Source organism: Panulirus ornatus, chromosome 40 (genome assembly GCF_036320965.1).
Source record: "Panulirus ornatus isolate Po-2019 chromosome 40, ASM3632096v1, whole genome shotgun sequence".
Taxonomy (NCBI): domain Eukaryota; kingdom Metazoa; phylum Arthropoda; class Malacostraca; order Decapoda; family Palinuridae; genus Panulirus; species Panulirus ornatus.
The window spans coordinates 9,192,992-9,213,505 of record NC_092263.1 but is presented as its reverse complement, the minus strand read 5'-3'; the positions used below and the strand labels follow the sequence as shown (position 1 = coordinate 9,213,505).

General features: G+C 39.6%; 1 protein-coding gene across 2 annotated transcripts in view; it reads right to left on the bottom strand.

Annotated features, from left to right (window-relative positions):
• r-l (rudimentary-like) overlaps positions 1-19,489 on the bottom strand; it is a 46,709-nt gene extending 27,220 nt beyond the window's left edge. Inside the window, exons 1-3 of one of the 2 annotated variants that reach the window (XM_071685427.1) lie at positions 19,469-19,489; positions 7,722-7,832; positions 2,677-2,820 (exon numbers count right to left, since the gene is read on the bottom strand). In XM_071685427.1, coding sequence (XP_071541528.1) covers positions 2,677-2,820; positions 7,722-7,814 — 237 coding nt within the window. In that variant the 5' untranslated portion in view covers positions 7,815-7,832; positions 19,469-19,489. Of the gene's footprint in view, positions 1-2,676; positions 2,821-7,721; positions 7,833-10,395; positions 10,672-19,468 lie in introns of those variants that run through there. The other variant, XM_071685426.1, reaches the window with a different exon arrangement.
• Positions 19,490-20,514: the final 1,025 nt, after the last annotated feature.

The window sequence follows — 20,514 nt, the reverse complement described above, 5'->3', positions numbered from 1 at the left end:
CACATCCATCCTCCTGCGCACAACTCTATCCATAGCCCACGCCTCGCAACCATACAACATTGTTGGAACCACTATTCCTTCAAACATACCCATTTTTGCTTTCCGAGATAATGTTCTCGACTTCCACACATTCTTCAAGGCTCCCAGGATTTTCGCCCCCTCCCCCATCCTATGATCCGCTGCCATGGTTCCATCCGCTGCCAGATCCACTCCCAGATATCTAAAACACTTTACTTCCTCCAGTTTTGCTCCATTCAAACTTACCTCCCAATTGACCCTCAACCCTACTGTACCTAATAACCTTGCTCTTATTCACATTTACTCTCAACTTTCTTCTTTCACACACTTTACCAACTCAGTCACCAGCTTCTGCAGTTTCTCACATGAATCAGCCACCAGCGCTGTATCATCAGCGAACAACAACTGACTCACTTCCTAAGCTCTCTCATCCCCAACAGACTTCATACTTGCCCCTCTTTCCAAAACTCTTGCATTTACCTCCCTAACAACCCCATCCATAAACAAATTAAACAACCATGGAGACATCACACACCCCTGCCGCAAACCTACATTCACTGAGAACCAATCACTTTCCTCTCTTCCTACACGTACACATGCCTTACATCCTTGATAAAAACTTTTCACTGCTTCTAACAACTTGCCTCCCACACCATATATTCTTAATACCTTCCACAGAGCATCTCTATCAACTCTATCATATGCCTTCTCCAGATCCATAAATGCTACATACAAATCCATTTGCTTTTCTAAGTATTTCTCACATACATTCTTCAAAGCAAACACCTGATCCACACATCCTCTACCACTTCTGAAACCACACTGCTCTTCCCAAATCTGATGCTCTGTACATGCCTTCACCCTCTCAATCAATACCCTCCCATATAATTTACCAGGAATACTCAACAAACTTATACCTCTGTAATTTGAGCACTCACTCTTATCCCCTTTGCCTTTGTACAATGGCACTATGCACGCATTCCGCCAATCCTCAGGCACCTCACCATGAGTCATACATACATTAAATAACCTTACCAACCAGTCAATAATACAGTCACCCCCTTTTTCAATAAATTCCACTGCAATACCATCCAAACCTGCTGCCTTGCCGGCTTTCATCTCCCGCAAAGCTTTTACTACCTCTTCTCTGTTTACCAAATCATTTTCCCTAACCCTCTCACTTTGCACACCACCTCGACCAAAACACCCTATATATGCCACTCTATCATCAAACACATTCAACAAACCTTCAAAATACTCACTCCATCTCCTCACATCACCACTACTTGTTATCACCTCCCCATTTGCGCCCTTCACTGAAGTTCCCATTTGCTCCCTTGTCTTACGCACTTTATTTACCTCCTTCCAGAACATCTTTTTATTCTCCCTAAAATTTAATGATACTCTCTCACCTCAACTCTCATTTGCCCTCTTTTTCACCTCTTGCACCTTTCTCTTGACCTCCTGTCTCTTTCTTTTATACATCTCCCACTCAATTGCATTTTTCCCTGCAAAAATCGTCCAAATGCCTCTCTCTTCTGTTTCACTAATAATCTTACTTCTTCATCCCACCACTCACTACCCTTTCTAATCAACCCACCTCCCACTCTTCTCATGCCACAAGCATCTTTTGCGCAATCCATCACTGATTCCCTAAATACATCCCATTCCTCCCCCACTCCCCTTACTTCCATTGTTCTCACCTTTTTCCATTCTGTACTCAGTCTCTCCTGGTACTTCCTTACACAAGTGTGATTTGATACCACATGAATTATCATTGAACCTAATGTTGTGAAGAGACTGCCACTTCTCAAACTTATCATACAAAATCTTACTTCCCATCAACATTTAAAGATCTACCTAACTCCCAGCATAAAAATACAAATTTTCAAGGCTATCTTGAGAAATGTTAGAACATTGTGGTACTGAGTTCTGATTTTTACACTAAACCAACACAGCTGGCATTTTCTCCACCTTTTCTATTGAATGGTTTCTCACATGGTCAGTAAATTTCACATATAAATAACTAAAATGTTTCAAGGATTTTTTCCCATTTTTCAGCATTTCCTTAATCACTCTGATGATTAATTCATTTAGTCTGTTAACTTGATGAAGAATTCCGAGTCATACTATTATCTAACCTTCTTACAATCTCGCATTTTCTGTAATTCATCTGCAGAGAACTAAGCGTATGTTTGGAGGCCACTGTTCTGTTTTTAAGACAAAAAAAATTTCTAAGAAATGCTATGCCCAGTCAAGACAAACCCTACAAGCAAACTTGTTTTATCTATGTTTCATCCACAATACCTTGCAATTTGTAGCTGAAGTATGTCATACACATGGCTCCACCACCACAATTCTTCAGTATTTTTCTATATCTTTTTTTCAATCATTCATGTGCTAACTATCCACAATATTTGTGAATTTTCAGTATCAAAAAGTAAATAGTTCACATTCAAATCTGGAATTACATAAGCTCGCACTTACAGGTGACAAGTGCACTCAAGCAATTTTACAAAATGACATACCAAACACAAACAGCACCATAACTAGTTTCATAATTTGTGCTGTATAACAAATACCATCCCTCAACAGCCATATATATGCAACATCATACTCTTTTTAACAAACTGAGTTCAGAGAAAACCATGATTATACCTCAACAGTCTCATAGACTGAGCTGCCAGACACTACAACATCCTCAATCACTAGGCACTTCTGCCCTTCTTCATAGTTCCCCTCAACCATTTTCTTGGTCCCATAGCCTTTTGACTCCTTACGACGAATCAGCATTGGAATATCCTGGTAAATAATAAATATAATATCAATAGTAATGACATAATGATGATAATAATAATCATTATTTTTTTAATTATTATACATAATCGCTGTTCCCCGCATCAGCGAGGTAGTGCCAGGAAAGACAAAGAATGACCCATCCACTCATATACACATGCATATACATAAATGCCCATTTTTTTTTTTTGCTTTGTCGCCGTCTCCCGCGTTTGCGAGGTAGAGCAAGGAAACAGACGAAAGAAATGTCCCAACCCAACCCCATACACATGTATATACACACATGTCCACACACGCAAATATACATACCTATACATCTCAATGTACACATATATATACACACACAGACACATACATATATACCCATGCACACAATTCACACTGTCTGCCTTTATTCATTCCCATCACCACCTCGCCACACGTGGAATACCATCCCCCTCCCCCCTCATGTGTGAGAGTTAGCACTAGGAAAAGACAACAAAGGCCCCATTCGTTCACATTCAGTCTCTAGCTGTCATGCAATAATGCACCGAAACCACAGCTCCCTTTCCACATCCAGGCCCCACACAACTTTCCATGGTTTACCCCAGACACTTCACATGCCCTGATTCAATCCACTGACAGCACATCAACCCCGGTATACCACATTGATCCAATTCACTCTATTCCTTGCCCTCCTTTTACCCTCCTGCATGTTCAGGCCCCGATCACACAAAATCTTTTTCACTCCATCTTTCCACCTCCAATTTGGTCTCCCACTTCTCATCGTTCCCTCCACCTCTTGACACATATATCCTCTTGGTCAATCTTTCCTCACTCATTCTCTCCATGTGCCCAGACCATTTCAAAACACCCTCTTCTGCTCTCTCAACCACGCTCTTTTTATTTCAACACATCTCTCTTACCCTTACGTTACTCACTCGATCAAACCATCTCACACCACACATTGTCCTCAAACATCTCTTTTCCAGCACATCCATCCTCCTGCGCACAACTCTATCCATAGCCCACGCCTCGCAACCATACAACATTGTTGGAACCACTATTCCTTCAAACATACCCATTTTTGCTTTCCGAGATAATGTTCTCGACTTCCACACATTCTTCAAGGCTCCCAGGATTTTCGCCCCCTCCCCCACCCTATGATCCACTTCCGCTGCCATGGTTCCATCCGCTGCCAGATCCACTCCCAGATATCTAAAACACTTTACTTCCTCCAGTTTTGCTCCATTCAAACTTACCTCCCAATTGACTTGACCCTCAACCCTACTGTACCTAATAACCTTGCTCTTATTCACATTTACTCTTAACTTTCTTCTTTCACACACTTAACCAAACTCAGTCACCAGCTTCTGCAGTTTCTCACATGAATCAGCCACCAGCGCTGTATCATCAGCGAACAACAACTGACTCACTTCCCAAGCTCTCTCATCCACAACAGACTTCATACTTGCCCCTCTTTCCAAAACTCTTGCATTCACCTCCCTAACAACCCCATCCATAAACAAATTAAACAACCATGGAGACATCACACACCCCTGCCGCAAACCTACATTCACTGAGAACCAATCACTTTCCTCTCTTCCTACACGTACACATGCCTTACATCCTCGATAAAAACTTTTCACTGCTTCTAACAACTTGCCTCCCACACCATATATTCTTAAATGCCCATATAAACACTTATACATACATATACACATCAACATATACATACACACAACAGACATATATACAAATGTACATATTCACACTTGCTTACCTTCATTCATTCCTGTCGCTACCCAGCCCCACGAAAAACAGCATTGCTACCCCCGCACCAGCGAAGGATCGCCAGGAAAACAGACAAAATGGGCCACATTCATTCACACTCAGTCTCTAGCTGTCATGTGTAATGCACCAACACCACATCCAGGTCCCACAGACCTTTCCATGGTTTATATAATACAGCAAAAACAGGAAAGGTGAAATGGCCTGCACCAAGTGTGTATGAGGTCACCATGGTTGTTTAATCTGTTCCCAGACAGGATGGAGAGGAATGCAAATAACAGGGTCTTGGAACAAGGGATATATCGACAATATGCTAGGTGGGTGCATAAAAGATGTATCTGTTCTTGTTTTGAGGTAGATGGTTCTAATGGCAGAATCCACAGAAAAACAAGAGAAGCTAGTAACTGAGTTTGGGGTGTGTGTGAAAGGAGAAAGTTGGGAGCAGATGTGAACTAGAGCAAGGTAATGAGATGCACTGGGTAAGACAGAACAGTGTGAGTGTAAATTTGAATAGGAAGGACCTGGATGAGGTATGGTGCTTTAACCACCTTGGACTGGACATGACAGCAAACAGAACCACTATGACTGAAGTGGGTATAAGGGTCACATTCAGTAACAATAAAAATGGGATATCTGACAGTAAAGTAATCCCGACTGTGTTGCATGGGTGTGAGTCTTGCACCATAAGTGAAAAAAAATAACAAGGGCCGAGGAGTTTGAAATGAAATGCCTGATGACAATATGTGACATGAGGCAGACTAACTGTTACAAATATGTCAGAGAAAGAGATGGCAGTGCATTTGACAGAGAAGGCCAACCTTGGAGTGCTATGGTCAAGTGTCTGGAGATGATAAGTGGAAACACACAAAAGTTCATTCAATCAAGGAGGTTGATAAGCTCTTTTAGAAGATGTACAGACAGAACTTTTTTTACATATGTTGTGGGGAAAAATAATGACAAATTCCGACAGAATATTTTCTATACACGTTGTGGGGAAAAATAATGACAAATTATGTGAGAATCTAACTTCACTTGCAAGGTTCCAGCTGTGTAGGCGTGTGTGGCTGAGATGGGGACTTGAAGGTCATTGGAGAACACGGGGTTAAGTCCTCTGTCAATTAAGATTTATATAAGCATTCACACGTTCATCTTAACACACAAAGGCACTCTGCTGCATGATAAAAAATCACTCCACTGGCATCAGCTAAAATAACTCAACCCTAAGCTATTCATTACTCTGTCCATCTCCCTCACAATTCAACTCTTCTTATTTCTTCAACTATTTTTCAAAATACATTGCCAGCAAACTATTGTCTGCCAAGGTGATGATGTAATAACTATAACTAATAACTAATAACTATTATCATGAAAGTGAGGCATTCACTAACTGTTTGTACAAAGGTTCAGAGGATACCCTAATTGTTTGTACAAAGGTTCAGATACCCTAATTGTTTGTGCAAATGTTTAGAGGGTGAAAATAACTACAAAAAGTAGCCTGAGGTAAAGATATAGAGAAGGAAAGAAGCATATGTAGGAGGAAAATGACAAAAATGATATTACATTTAACTGACATATCCAATAAACCTACAGAAAATAGAAAGGCAGAGACACTCAGGTTTAATCTGTTTCTCAAGACATCTTCAGGACAACTAGTTTAACACTTAATATGTAGGGTATTATATAGGACATATGAAAATGTACTAAATCAAACTAAAGTTTTTCAAAGGAATTATGTTCCATTCTTTCATAAAGACAATTAAGCAAAAGAATGAATAAAGTTTGATGTACTCGAAATTAAATGCATTATGACAATATTGGGTGCAAGGGGGGTAGTAGTGAGGTGTGGTAGTAAGTTCAGTCTGAGTGACAGAGTTGAACAAGAAGTGCTTAAACTGTCTGAACATATGGAGAGGAAGAGTGAAAAGTGACAAGTGTAGGAGGAGGAAATGACCAAGGGGGAAGTGAAAGAGGCTTTAAGGGGCTGTGTCCTGAACATTCTGGAGGGCGAGAACTGTGCATGGTACAGAGCAAACTGGAGTGTGTGGAACATGAGGGTGAAATTCTGCCAATCGACTGAATCAGGGCATGTGAAGTGATCAGGAAAAACCATGGATCTGGCTCCTGGGTCTTCGACAGGATTGTAGGCTCTAGTTTTTGTGTAATATACAAAACAGCTAAAGAGTGGTTGTGAGCAAATGATGTTGTTGTTTCATCTATTCCTAGTGCTACCTCACTGAAAAAGGAAATGGTAAAAAAGTGTGAAAAGAAATATAGTACAAAACAAAGTGGGCTCAATGCATGTAAATAAGCTGAAAGCCATTTAACTCAAAAAAAGTAGGAGAAAATTATATGATGCTTCATTCCTTATGCTCATCATGTTTTGACTGAGACAATTTTTCACTGTAAATGTATTAGGGCATAAACCTAGACATTCCCGGGTAAGATCTACTTGTAACAACTGTAAGATGGCCACCAAGGTGTCAGGAATAATCACAGGATTAATATAGTTCTTGATCTTGAATAATTTGGTCTGCAGCAAAACTGGGTCTGAAAAAAAAAAAAAAAAAAAAAAAAAAAAAAAGGATGCTTAAAACCTACACAGAACACAGCATAATTTAGTAAGGCAATGGGAAAATGAGAAGGAATAATGATACCCACATAGCCCTACATGTCACTGAAGGTGAATCAGAAGGGCAGGCACAGTGAACTGGAAATCATCTCCTGTGCTACTGCCTTCTAAAGATGGAACATAAGAAAGAACAAAGCAAAGGATTTTCCCTTGAAAGCTCATTTCATGATGCTACCTTCATAAGGTGGGAAAAGCAAGCACACACAAAGGAATTCTTTATCTAAGGAACAGCCAAGAACAGAAAAGACGATAGAAGATGACTTAGGACAGGTAAAAATATGGGTACTGATAAGGTACTACCTCTAAAAGTCTTCATTAAAGATTTGAAGTCACCTGTCTGATCTTTACAAGTGATACAAGACAGAAATTCACCTACTCATAGCAAGAATGACGATCTCGAACAAAGTTATTTCTATATAAAAAAAAAAAAAATCAAAAACAATCTACTTCAAAATCACCCCACAGTCCTAGACATAAAAAATAAATTAAATAAAGTTGTCAAACTTACCTGCTTAGTTGAAATAACTGTAGCAATGGGTAATCCAGTGTATGCAACCCCACACACTAGTTTATAGTCTGATCCTGGTCGCACTGCCCACATTAGTTCACATACTGTCTCCTGTCAGTACAATGGATGAAGTTGTTTAGTAAGAGTGCACTAATAATCAATGCATGATGTTTGACACAATCAATATTAATTGTTCCATCAAAATGAATCAAAAATCCTGTTACAAGCTGCATATGCTATATAAACATACATTTAGATATATATTTTGTTTTCATACTTGACTGCCATTTCCCAAGTGTGCGGAGCAGTGCCAGGAACAGATGAAGAAAGGCCACATATGCTCACATCTTTCTCTAATAGTTATGTGTAATACACTGAAATCACAGCTCCCTGTCCATAACCAGGTCCCACAGACCTTTCCAAAGTTTACCCTGGATGCTTTACATGCCTTGGTTCAGTCCAGCTACAGAATGTCGACCCCAGTATATGAAATAATTTCAATTCACTTTATCCTACGCAAGCCTTTCACCCTACAGCATAGACAGGTCCCGATCACTAAAAATCTTTTTCACTCTATCCTTCCATCTCCAATTTGGTCTCCCACTTCTTGTCCCCTCCACCTCTGACACATACATCCTCTGTCAACCTTTCCTCACTCACTCTCTCCATATGTCTGCAAACCATTTCAGCACACCCTCTTCTCTCTCAACCACACTCTCTTTATAACCACACATATCTCTCTTTCCCTTTCATTACTCACTTAATCAAACCACCAAACACCACATACTGTTCTTAAACACTTCATTTCCAACAGATCCACCCTTCTCCACTCAGCATTATCTATAGCCCATGCCTCGCATCCATATAATTTTGTTGGGACTACTGTCTCTTCAAACATACCTATTTTTGCCTACACAGGACTGGCCAACATGGACGATAAGTTTTCCTAAATTGAAAATATTTGTAATTTTAATTTTTGAAAAAAAACTATATTTTCTGTGCTTTTTCATAAAACCTCCCAGCTATTTCATATATCCCACATGTCCATTTTTATACAAAATCCTTGCCACTACCATGTTTGCTTTTACTCATTTTGTTTTCATACTTGACTGCCATTTCCCAAGTGTGCGGAGCAGTGCCAGGAACAGATGAAGAAAGGCCACATATGCTCACATCTTTTCTCTAATAGTTATGTGTAATACACTGAAATCACAGCTCCCTGTCCATAACCAGGTCCCACAGACCTTTCCAAAGTTTACCCTGGATGCTTTACATGCCTTGGTTCAGTCCAGCTACAGAATGTCGACCCCAGTATATGAAATAATTTCAATTCACTTTATCCTACGCAAGCCTTTCACCCTACAGCATAGACAGGTCCCGATCACTAAAAATCTTTTTCACTCTATCCTTCCATCTCCAATTTGGTCTCCCACTTCTTGTCCCCTCCACCTCTGACACATACATCCTCTGTCAACCTTTCCTCACTCACTCTCTCCATATGTCTGCAAACCATTTCAGCACACCCTCTTCTCTCTCAACCACACTCTCTTTATAACCACACATATCTCTCTTTCCCTTTCATTACTCACTTAATCAAACCACCAAACACCACATACTGTTCTTAAACACTTCATTTCCAACAGATCCACCCTTCTCCACTCAGCATTATCTATAGCCCATGCCTCGCATTCATATAATTTTGTTGGGACTACTGTCTCTTCAAACATACCTATTTTTGCCTACACAGGACTGGCCAACATGGACGATAAGTTTTCCTAAATTGAAAATATTTGTAATTTTAATTTTTGAAAAAAAACTATATTTTCTGTGCTTTTTCATAAAACCTCCCAGCTATTTCATATATCCCACATGTCCATTTTTATACAAAATCCTTGCCACTACCATGTTTGCTTTTACTCATTCGATGAAATATTCCAATTCAAGCTCCACAATTGTTTAAATGTTCTTAAAACACTGCACTAACATTGCACAACAAGGCCACAACTACACTAACATTGTAGAACAAGACCACAACTACACTAACATTGTAGAACAAGACCACAACTACACTAACATTGTAGAACAAGACCACAACTACACTAACATTGTAGAACAAGACCACAGCTACACTAACATTGTAGAACAAGACCACAACTACAATAACATTGTAGAACAAGACCACAACTACACTAACATTGTAGAACAAGACCACAACTACACTAACATTGTAGAACAAGGCCACAACTACACTAACATTGTAGAACAAGGCCACAACTACACTAACATTGTAGAACAAGACCACAACTACACTAACATTGTAGAACAAGACCACAACTACACTAACATTGTAGAACAAGACCACAACTACACTAACATTGTAGAACAAGACCACAACTACACTAACATTGTAGAACAAGACCAGAATTACGCTAATTTTGTAGAACAAAACCCACAAAGTACCCACAAGCTAAAAACAACGCAGGGCCACATTCCATTTTCACTCGGGCCAATTCTGATCATATCGATAGAGTACTCCTCCCCAAATGTCCTTGAGATGCTAAATCCTACGGCGTGAAAAATGTAATGTCCTCACCCTACAGTACAATAATAATAAGGTGAGTGCAAGCAGAGGCATGCTAGGACGGTCACATCAAAACCCACTCTCAATACTAACCAAAAGCTTCGGGTAGGAGATGATCACGCGGAGGTCGAAGTACACTGGGGACTGCATGCCGCTCTTGAGGGTGAAGGAACCGAATTTGACCACACCAATGTTGAACAGCTCCAGCACACACTTTTCCAGCATATTACCAGCCATGGTGGTGGTGCCTCCTCCTTGTCTTCACTCCTAGCTTGACAGAGGGGGTTGAACTGGGTGTTGTCACGACAACGGCGAGGGAGAACTGACCAGTTTCCCTCAAGGTGACTAGACTAGACCCTGAACCTCACGTGGTCGTGGAGCAATGCTTGAGTAAGGTTGCCATAAATGGCTTTCGCTCTCCTTAAATATTATAAAAAAAAAACTTCCACCGAATATCCTTACAATGTGTACACCTCAATATCTTCAGGAACAATGTGGACATGAGGCATAAAGTGTGCTTACACGTATGGCATCAACAGCAGGTGTCTGTGGCGATGGCATTAATGAAAAGATAATAGCCACCGGCAACTTGGCATCACCCAAATATTGAAGCAAGCAATAAGCCTTATGTTACAAATAGAAATTTCATTAATCGACTAAAGTTTTCCACGGTATTAAGGGCGCCTTCCAACATCAGACATAAACTCCGGGTGTATGTGGTGGTAAATCTAACTGCTATTTGGTTGTACCGTAATAACAAAGGGATGACAGCTGTCACAACCACCTTGTCCTCTTTACTTTCCCAGATTCAACGGGGTTTGTAAAGTATTATATATATATATATATATATATATAATATATATATATATATATATATATATATATATATATATAATATATATTTATATATACATATATAAAATTTTCTTTGAAACTGTTCGCCATTTCCCGCGTTAGCGAGGAAGCGTTAAGAACAGAGGACTGGGCCTTTGAGGGAATATCCTCACCTGGCCCCCTTCTCTGTTCCTTCTTTAGGAAAATTGAAAAAAAAATAATGAGAGGGGAGGATTTCCCAAACCCCCCGCTCCCTCACCTTTAGTCGCCTTCTACGACACGCAGGGAATACGTGAGAAGTATTCTTTCTCCCATCCCCAGGGATAATATATGAATATATGAATATATATATATATAACATCCATCATTATATTTGTGCATAGACACGTTTCATTTCATTGGGAAGCATAGATTCTGTACACAGATCATCAACAATTGCTGCTGAGAGAATGAACACAAAAACAGCAATCCAGTCCATAAGAACTGCATTGTCAGCGTTACTCGAGAGGATTGGTAGTTTAAATTCCCCAGTTGACATCCTCATCATCATTAGGTGTGTGAGATCAGGAATGTGTGGCAATAAAAAAAAAAAAAAGTGATTCAATTGGAAAAGTTTATAAAAGAAAGTAGTTACTGTTTACAGGTACGTCAGAATGAACTTAAGTGCTAAATAATGGTGTGTATTTTTGAGGTGAAAAGGACAGAATACTTGTTAGTACGAGAAAAAAAAAAGGAAGAATGTCTTGCACTAGTGAGGCCCTCCATCTCTTGAACTTTATCACATAAAGTTTTTATACTTATGCATACACAAAGTTTTATACTTATGCATACACAAAGTTTTTCAACTTTAGCAAACTGTCAACAGTCAGAATTCCACTGCCTAGCTTACTCCATTCATCTACTACTATAATACTTACTCCAATCATCTACTACTATAATACTTACTCCAATCATCTACTACTATAATACTTACTCCAATCATCTACTACTATAATACTTACTCCAATCATCTACTACTATAATACTTACTCCATTCATCTACTACTATAATACTTACTCCAATCATCTACTACTATAATACTTACTCCAATCATCTACTACTATAATACTTACTCCAATCATCTACTACTATAATACTTACTCCAATCATCTACTACTATAATACTTACTCAATCATCTACTACTATAATACTTACTCCAATCATCTACTACTATAATACTTACTCCATTCATCTACTACTATAATACTTACTCCAATCATCTACTACTATAATACTTACTCCAATCATCTACTACTATAATACTTACTCCATTCATCTACTACTATAATACTTACTCCAATCATCTACTACTATAATACTTACTCCATTCATCTACACTATAATACTTACTCCAATCATCTACTACTATAATACTTACTCCAATCATCTACTACTATAATACTTACTCCAATCATCTACTACTATAATACTTACTCCAATCATCTACTACTATAATACTTACTCCAATCATCTACTACTATAATACTTACTCCAATCATCTACTACTATAATACTTACTCCAATCATCTACTACTATAAAAAAACTTACTCCAATCATCTACTACTATAAATACTTACTCCATTCATCTACTACTATAATATTTACTCCAATCATCTACTACTATAATACTTACTCCAATCATCTACTACTATAATACTTACTCCATTCATCTACTACTATAAATACTTACTCCAATCATCTACTACTATAATACATTACTCCCAATCATCTACTACTATAATACTCCAATCATCTACTACTATAATACTTACTCCAATCATCTACTACTATAATACTTACTCCAATCATCTACTACTATAATACTTACTCCAATCATCTACTACTATAATACTTACTCCAATCATCTACTACTATAATACTTACTCCAATCATCTACTACTATAATACTTACTCCAATCATCTACTACTATAATACTCCAATCATCTACTACTATAATACTTACTCCAATCATCTACTACTATAATACTTACTCCAATCATCTACTACTATAATACTTACTCCAATCATCTACTACTATAATACTTACTCCAATCATCTACTACTATAATACTTACTCCATCATCTACTACTATAATACTTACTCCAATCATCTACTACTATAATACTTACTCCAATCATCTACTACCATAATACTATCTAGATTACAGTCGTAAGTTTTAACCTGCCCTTTTGTCATGGCTTCTTGTTGCCCCATGTATACATCTTTGTATGTGTGTGTGTTCCTTGTGGTTTACATTACGCTAGAAAGTTGAAGAATGTGATCAAGTCACTTATTACTCTTCTCTCGTCAAGGGCAGGCAAAATCATGGCCGTTCTTGTTACCCTGTGGACTTTCATTGTAAGGTCTTTTAAGCTTCTTTAAGTACAAATGACCATACAAGAGGATTCCCCTTTTGGGATAAGTATTCCAATATTTCCTTATCAAATGTACTTTAATTCGATTCATATGTTATCCACAGTTTTTCTGTAGCTGTAACGACAGGTTGAGGGGGAGAAAAATGTTCACTGTCAATCCTCTCTCACATACAGACACGAGTTAAGGAATAATGTAAAATGAAAGAAAGGAATGGAAAGGAAAGGTTGTTAGATGTGTAACGACGCCTCTCCCACCCACCATTCCCTTCAAGCCTTATCCTCCCAACGTGGACCAAAAAATAAAAGAGTCCTCAGTTGTCCTTCTGCCATGATCATTACCAAGAAAAAGAAAGATCAAGGACATGGCGGACTCTGAAAGAAAGAAAGAAAAAACCCAGCACCCGCCTCCGCCATGTCATTGCACAACAAGTTCGATGCAGTACATACTCATGCATGAATCATCCGTTCAGGGGGGGGGGTAGAAATCCTCCCCTCTCGTTTTTTTTTTTTTTAAATTTTCCAAAAGAAGGAACAGACAAGGGGGCCAGGTGAGGATATTCTCTCAAAGGTCCAGTCCTCTGTTCTTAACGCTACCTCGCTATCGCGGGAAATGGCGAATAGTATGAAAGAAAAGAAATATATATATATATATATATATATATATATATATATATATATATATATATATATATATATATATATATATATATTGGTTCTCAGTGAATGTAGGTTTGCGGCAGGGGTGTGTGATGTCTCCATGGTTGTTTAATTTGTTATGGATGGGGTTGTTAGGGAGGTAAATGCAAGAGTTTTGGAAAGAGGGCAAGTATGAAGTCTGTTGGGGATGAGAGAGCTTGGGAAGTGAGTCAGTTGTTGTTCGCTGATGATACAGCGCTGGTGGCTGATTCATGTGAGAAACTGCAGAAGCTGGTGACTGAGTTTGGTAAAGTGTGTGGAAGAAGAAAGTTAAGAGTAAATGTGAATAAGAGCAAGGTTATTAGGTACAGTAGGGTTGAGGGTCAAGTCAATTGGGAGGTGATTTGAATGGAGAAAAACTGGAGGAAGTGAAGTGTTTTAGATATCTGGGAGTGGATCTGGCAGTGGATGGAACCATGGAAGCGGAAGTGGATCATAGGGTGGGGGAGGGGGCGAAAATTCTGGGGGCCTTGAAGAATGTGTGGAAGTCGAGAACATTATCTCGGAAAGCAAAAATGGGTATGTTTGAAGGAATAGTGGTTCCAACAATGTTGTATGGTTGCGAGGCGTGGGCTATGGATAGAGTTGTGCGCAGGAGGATGGATGTGCTGGAAATGAGATGTTTGAGGACAATGTGTGGTGTGAGGTGGTTTGATCGAGTGAGTAACGTAAGGGTAAGAGAGATGTGTGGAAATAAAAGAGCGTGGTTGAGAGAGCAGAAGAGGGTGTTTTGAAGTGGTTGGGGCACATGGAGAGGATGAGTGAGGAAAGATTGACCAAGAGGATATATGTGTCGGAGGTGGAGGGAGCAAGAAGAGGGAGACCAAATTGGAGGTGGAAAGATGGAGTGAAAAAGATTTTGTGTGATCGGGGCCTGAACATGCAGGAGGGTGAAAGGAGGGCAAGGAATAGAGTGAATTGGAGCGATGTGGTATACCGGGGTTGACGTGCTGTCAGTGGATTGAATCAAGGCATGTGAAGCGTCTGGGGTAAACCATGGAAAGCTGTGTAGGTATGTATATTTGCGTGTGTGGACGTATGTATATACATGTATATGGGGGGGGGGGTTGGGCCATTTCTTTCGTCTGTTTCCTTGCGCTACCTCGCAAACGCGGGAGACAGCGACAAAGTATAAAAAAAAAAATATATATATATATATATATATATATATATATATATATATATATACAGACATATACATATATACACATGTACATAATTCATAGTCTGCCCTTATTCCCATCGCCACCTCGCTACATAAGAAATAAAAAAAAACCCTCCCCCCCCCCGCATGTGCGCGAGGTAGCGCTAGGAAAAGACAACAAAGGCCACATTCGTTCACACTCAGTCTCTAGCTGACATGTATATGCAACGAACCCACAACTCCCTTTCCACATCTAGGCCCCACAAAACTTTCTATGGTTTACCCCAGACGCTTCACATGCCTGGATTCAATCCACTGACAGCACGTCGAACCCGGTAAACCACATCGTTCCAATTCAATCTATTCCTTGCACGCCTTTCAACCTCCTGCATGTTCAGGCCCCGATCACTCAAATTCTTTTTCACTCCATTCTTCCACCTCCAATCTGGTCTCCCACTTCTCGTTCCCTCCACCTCTGACGCATATATCCTCTTTGTCAATCTTTCCTCACTCATTCTCTTTATGTGACCAAACCATTTTCAATACACCCTCTTCTACTCTCTCAACCATACTCTTTTTATTACAACATCTCTCTTACCCTTTCATTACTTACTTGATCAAACCACCTCACACACATATTGTCCTCAAACATCTCATTTCCAACACATCCATTCTCCGCACAACCCTCTCTATAGCCCATGCCTCGCAACCATATAACATTGCTGGAACCACTATTCCTTCAACACCCATTTTTGCTTTCCGAGATAATGTTCTCGACTTACACATAATTTTCGCTTCCAGAACCTTCGCCCCCTCCCCCATCCTGTGACTCACTTCCGCTTCCATGGTTCCATCCGCTGCCAAATCCACTCCCAGATATCTAAAACACTTCACTTCCTCCAGTTTTTCTCCATTCAAACTTACCTCCTTACTGACTTGTCCCTCAACCCTACTGTGCCTAATAACCTTGCTCTTATTCACATTTACTCTTAAGTTTCTTCTTTCACACACTTTACCAAACTCAGTCACCAGCTTCTGCAGTTTCTCACATGAATCAGCCACCAGCCCTGTAACATCAGCGAACAACAACTGACTCACTTCCCAAGCTCTCTCATCCACAACAGACTGCATACTTGCCCCTCTTTCCAAAACTCTTGCATTCACCTCCCTAACAACCCCATACATAACAAATTAAACAACCAGGGAGACATCACACACCCCTGCCGCAAACCTACATTCACTGAGAACCAATCACTTTCCTCTCTTCCTACACGTACACATGCCTTACATCCTCGATAAAAACTTTTCACAGCTTCCAGCAACTTGCCTCCCACACCATATACTCTTAACACCTTCCACAGAGCATCTCTATCAACTCTAATTATAAGCTTTCTCCAGATCCATAAATGCTACATACAAATCCATTTGATTTTCTAAGTATTTCTCACATACATTCTTCAAAGCAAAAACCTGATCCACACATCCTCTACCACTTCAGAAACCACACTGCTCTTCTCCAATCTGATGCTCTGTACATGCCTTCAACACCATCCAAACCGACGCCTTGCCGGCTTTCATCTTCTGTTTACCAAATCATTTTCCCTAACCCTCTCACTTTGCACACCACCTCGACCAAAAAACCTTACATCTGCCACTCTATCATCAAACACATTCAACAAACTTCAAAATACTCACTCCATCCTTCTCACATCACCACTACTTGTTATCACCTCCCCATTTAGCCCCCTTCACCGATGTTCCGATTTGTTCTCTTGTCTTAAGCTCTTTATTTACCTCCTTCCAAAACATCTTTTTATTCTCCCTAAAATCTAATGATACTCTCTCACCCCAACTCCCATTTCCCGTCTTTTTCACGTCTTGAACCTTTCTCTTGATCTCCTGCCTCTTTCCTTTATACATCTCCCAGTCATTTGCACTAATATATATATATATATATATATATATATATATATATATATATATATATATATATATATATATATATATAATATATTATACCAGCGGGATTTATTGAAGGATGTTAAAATCTTACTATTCCCTGCGATGTGTTATTATGGCTACTAAAAAGGACGGACATGCGCGGTTAGACTTGAATCCCTCCTCCGTTTTTTTTTAATCTTTCAAAGCAGGATTCAGCTGAAAGGGTCGGAGCACCTAGGTGAGGATATTCCAAAAAAGGCCAGTCCTCTGTTCTTAACGCTACCTCGCTAACGCGGGAAATGGCGAATAGTTTAAAAAAAAAAAATATATATATATTATTATATATATTATATATATATTATATATATATATATATAATATATATATATTATAATATATATATTATATTTTTTTTTTTTTTTTTTTTTTTTTTTTTATACTTTGTCGCTGTCTCCCGCGTTTGCGAGGTAGCGCAAGGAAACAGACGAAAGAAATGGCCCCCCCCCCCCCATACACATGTACATACACACGTCCACACACGCAAATATACATACCTACACAGCTTTCCATGGTTTACCCCAGACGCTTCACATGCCTTGATTCAATCCACTGACAGCACGTCAACCCCTGTATACCACATGACTCCAATTCACTCTATTCCTTGCCCCCCTTTCACCCTCCTGCATGTTCAGGCCCCGATCACACAAAATCTTTTTCACTCCATCTTTCCACCTCCAATTTGGTCTCCCTCTTCTCCTCGTTCCCTCCACCTCCGACACATATATCCTCTTGGTCAATCTCTCCTCACTCATTCTCTCCATGTGCCCAAACCATTTCAAAACACCCTCTTCTGCTCTCTCAACCACGCTCTTTTTATTTCCACACATCTCTCTTACCCTTACGTTACTTACTCGATCAAACCACCTCACACCACACATTGTCCTCAAACATCTCATTTCCAGCACATCCATCCTCCTGCGCACATCTCTATCCATAGCCCACGCCTCGCAACCATACAACATTGTTGGAACCACTATTCCCTCAAACATACCCATTTTTGCTTTCCGAGATAATGTTCTCGACTTCCACACATTTTTCAAGGCTCCCAAAATTTTCGCCCCCTCCCCCACCCTATGATCCACTTCCGCTTCCATGGTTCCATCCGCTGACAGATCCACTCCCAGATACCAGCGAAGTACTTTTCTGACCTTGATTTGAAGGTATTGTTAAAATCTTACTATACTGCGATGTGGTTTATTCTATGGCTCATCCTAAGTGTAAAACGAAACATTTGCGCAGACTATTACGACATCTTTGTTTATCTTCCTACCATTATTTCCTGTCCCTGAATCTCTGTCTAGAGCAGCGCTATTCACTGGTCTTTGAAAGGGAGTCGGTTAAAAACACCTTCCCTGACAGCCTCACCCACAGCAAGTTAGCATACCTCAGCTAAATGGAATCAAGACTGGGCTCCGGGTGCAATATAGCAAGCAATCATAAAAAAAAAAACATTGTCATGATACGATCTATTTATAGTGTTACTGGTAATTAATTCACGACCATACTTACCCACCTGGGAGGCGCGTTAGTCACTCCCAAGCGGGTGGTGTTTGGACCTCAAACTGCGCAATTTGTACCATCTATTATACCGTTAAGGGGATATGAGACCCGGCTACGTTCTGTGGGCCATGTTGGGCGTGCGTGAGACAGAATACAATGGAGCAATAATAAGGAGAGGCTGTGGCCATGCCTTTAAGAATACAATGGAGGAGACAGAATGGCGGAGACTGAAGCATCACCACATAAGAGACAGTAATTTATTTTCCCATGGAAAGTGAGTAAAGAATTTTCGTAAGTTATCCCATAGTCAAGCTTAGAAGGGGTGGGGGGGGGGGAAGGTGTGGTGTAGGAGTGTGATCAGAACCAAATGGGGGCGACTGTGTACGAACAATGAGATGGATTGTTGGTTGAGGAACAGATGCAGAATAATAGGAAAAAGGTCACAGCGATGAGGAGAATGAATAGGGTATTTTTAAAGTCGAGTTTTGGCCATGACAGTTAAGTTTAAACTGTGGCTCTCCTTCTCGCCTTAATCTTTGATAATAAACCTCTACTCTGATGTTATTACGTACCTTTAAATCTCCGATCAATCATCACTAGGCTGACTATACGTCCCTCATGGATTAGAAGGCTGTCTAGCGTCTCCTGGCCGGAAAAGTCCACAGACTCAGCAACATTATTTTACAAGGCCGCGTCCACTAAATATACAAGTCAAATCAGCCTCTCGATCGGTTATGCATCACTCTTAAAAAAATCTCTAATACCATTTTAAGATAATGGAAAGTAATTACATCAGTTATTTCTAAGTATTCATAGTGTTTAGGTGAAAATGGGATTATCTGGTCATTGCCAGTAAAATGACACAAAATGAGTCCTCGTACGACGCTTGCTTCTCGTGTAACCCCATTTTCCTCCCCCCCCAAAAAATTTATGATACATTTTCATGAGATATATTCCATTATAGGAAGGGAATTGTTTAAGATATAAGAATATTTCTGAAGAGAAAACTGTCAGTGACCCACGAGGGACTCTGTTACAACCTGGGAAAGTCGTGCCCCACAGCTTGCCCAGATCACAATACTAGGGATTTTTATTTTTACAAATATGTTACTTCAGTTTAAAGAAATAAAAATTACAGATTCTGTTGAATCTATCAAAAGCTTATTTTTTTTCTCTCGAATATATGAATCATATGCTTATTCGTCATTAAATGTTATATTTTTTTTTACTATGGGCAAAATCTTTTTATTATGCTGTAGCGCTATAGGTATGAAAATGTAGATATTCTTGAAGTTTTTTTATAGCATAAATCGGATAGATATATTCTGTAATGATAGGAAATACTAGCGTTCGTAATATGCAGAATGTATCAAGACAAAAATGATAACCTTGTCTCTAGTTCTTTATGAGGCTAATTACATCTAGAGAACAAATTTCCAACCATTTTAAGCATTCAGTATATTCATATATATAAAAGGGAATGCAGTTGTTAGATAAATAATGTGTATAGAACCCTCTGTGAGGGGGGAGACCTATAGTGGAGGGGACGCATCTCGATGCTCTCATGTTCGCTGGGGGCACGCGTGACGTCACATCGCCCGGGAAAACTCGCTCCAGG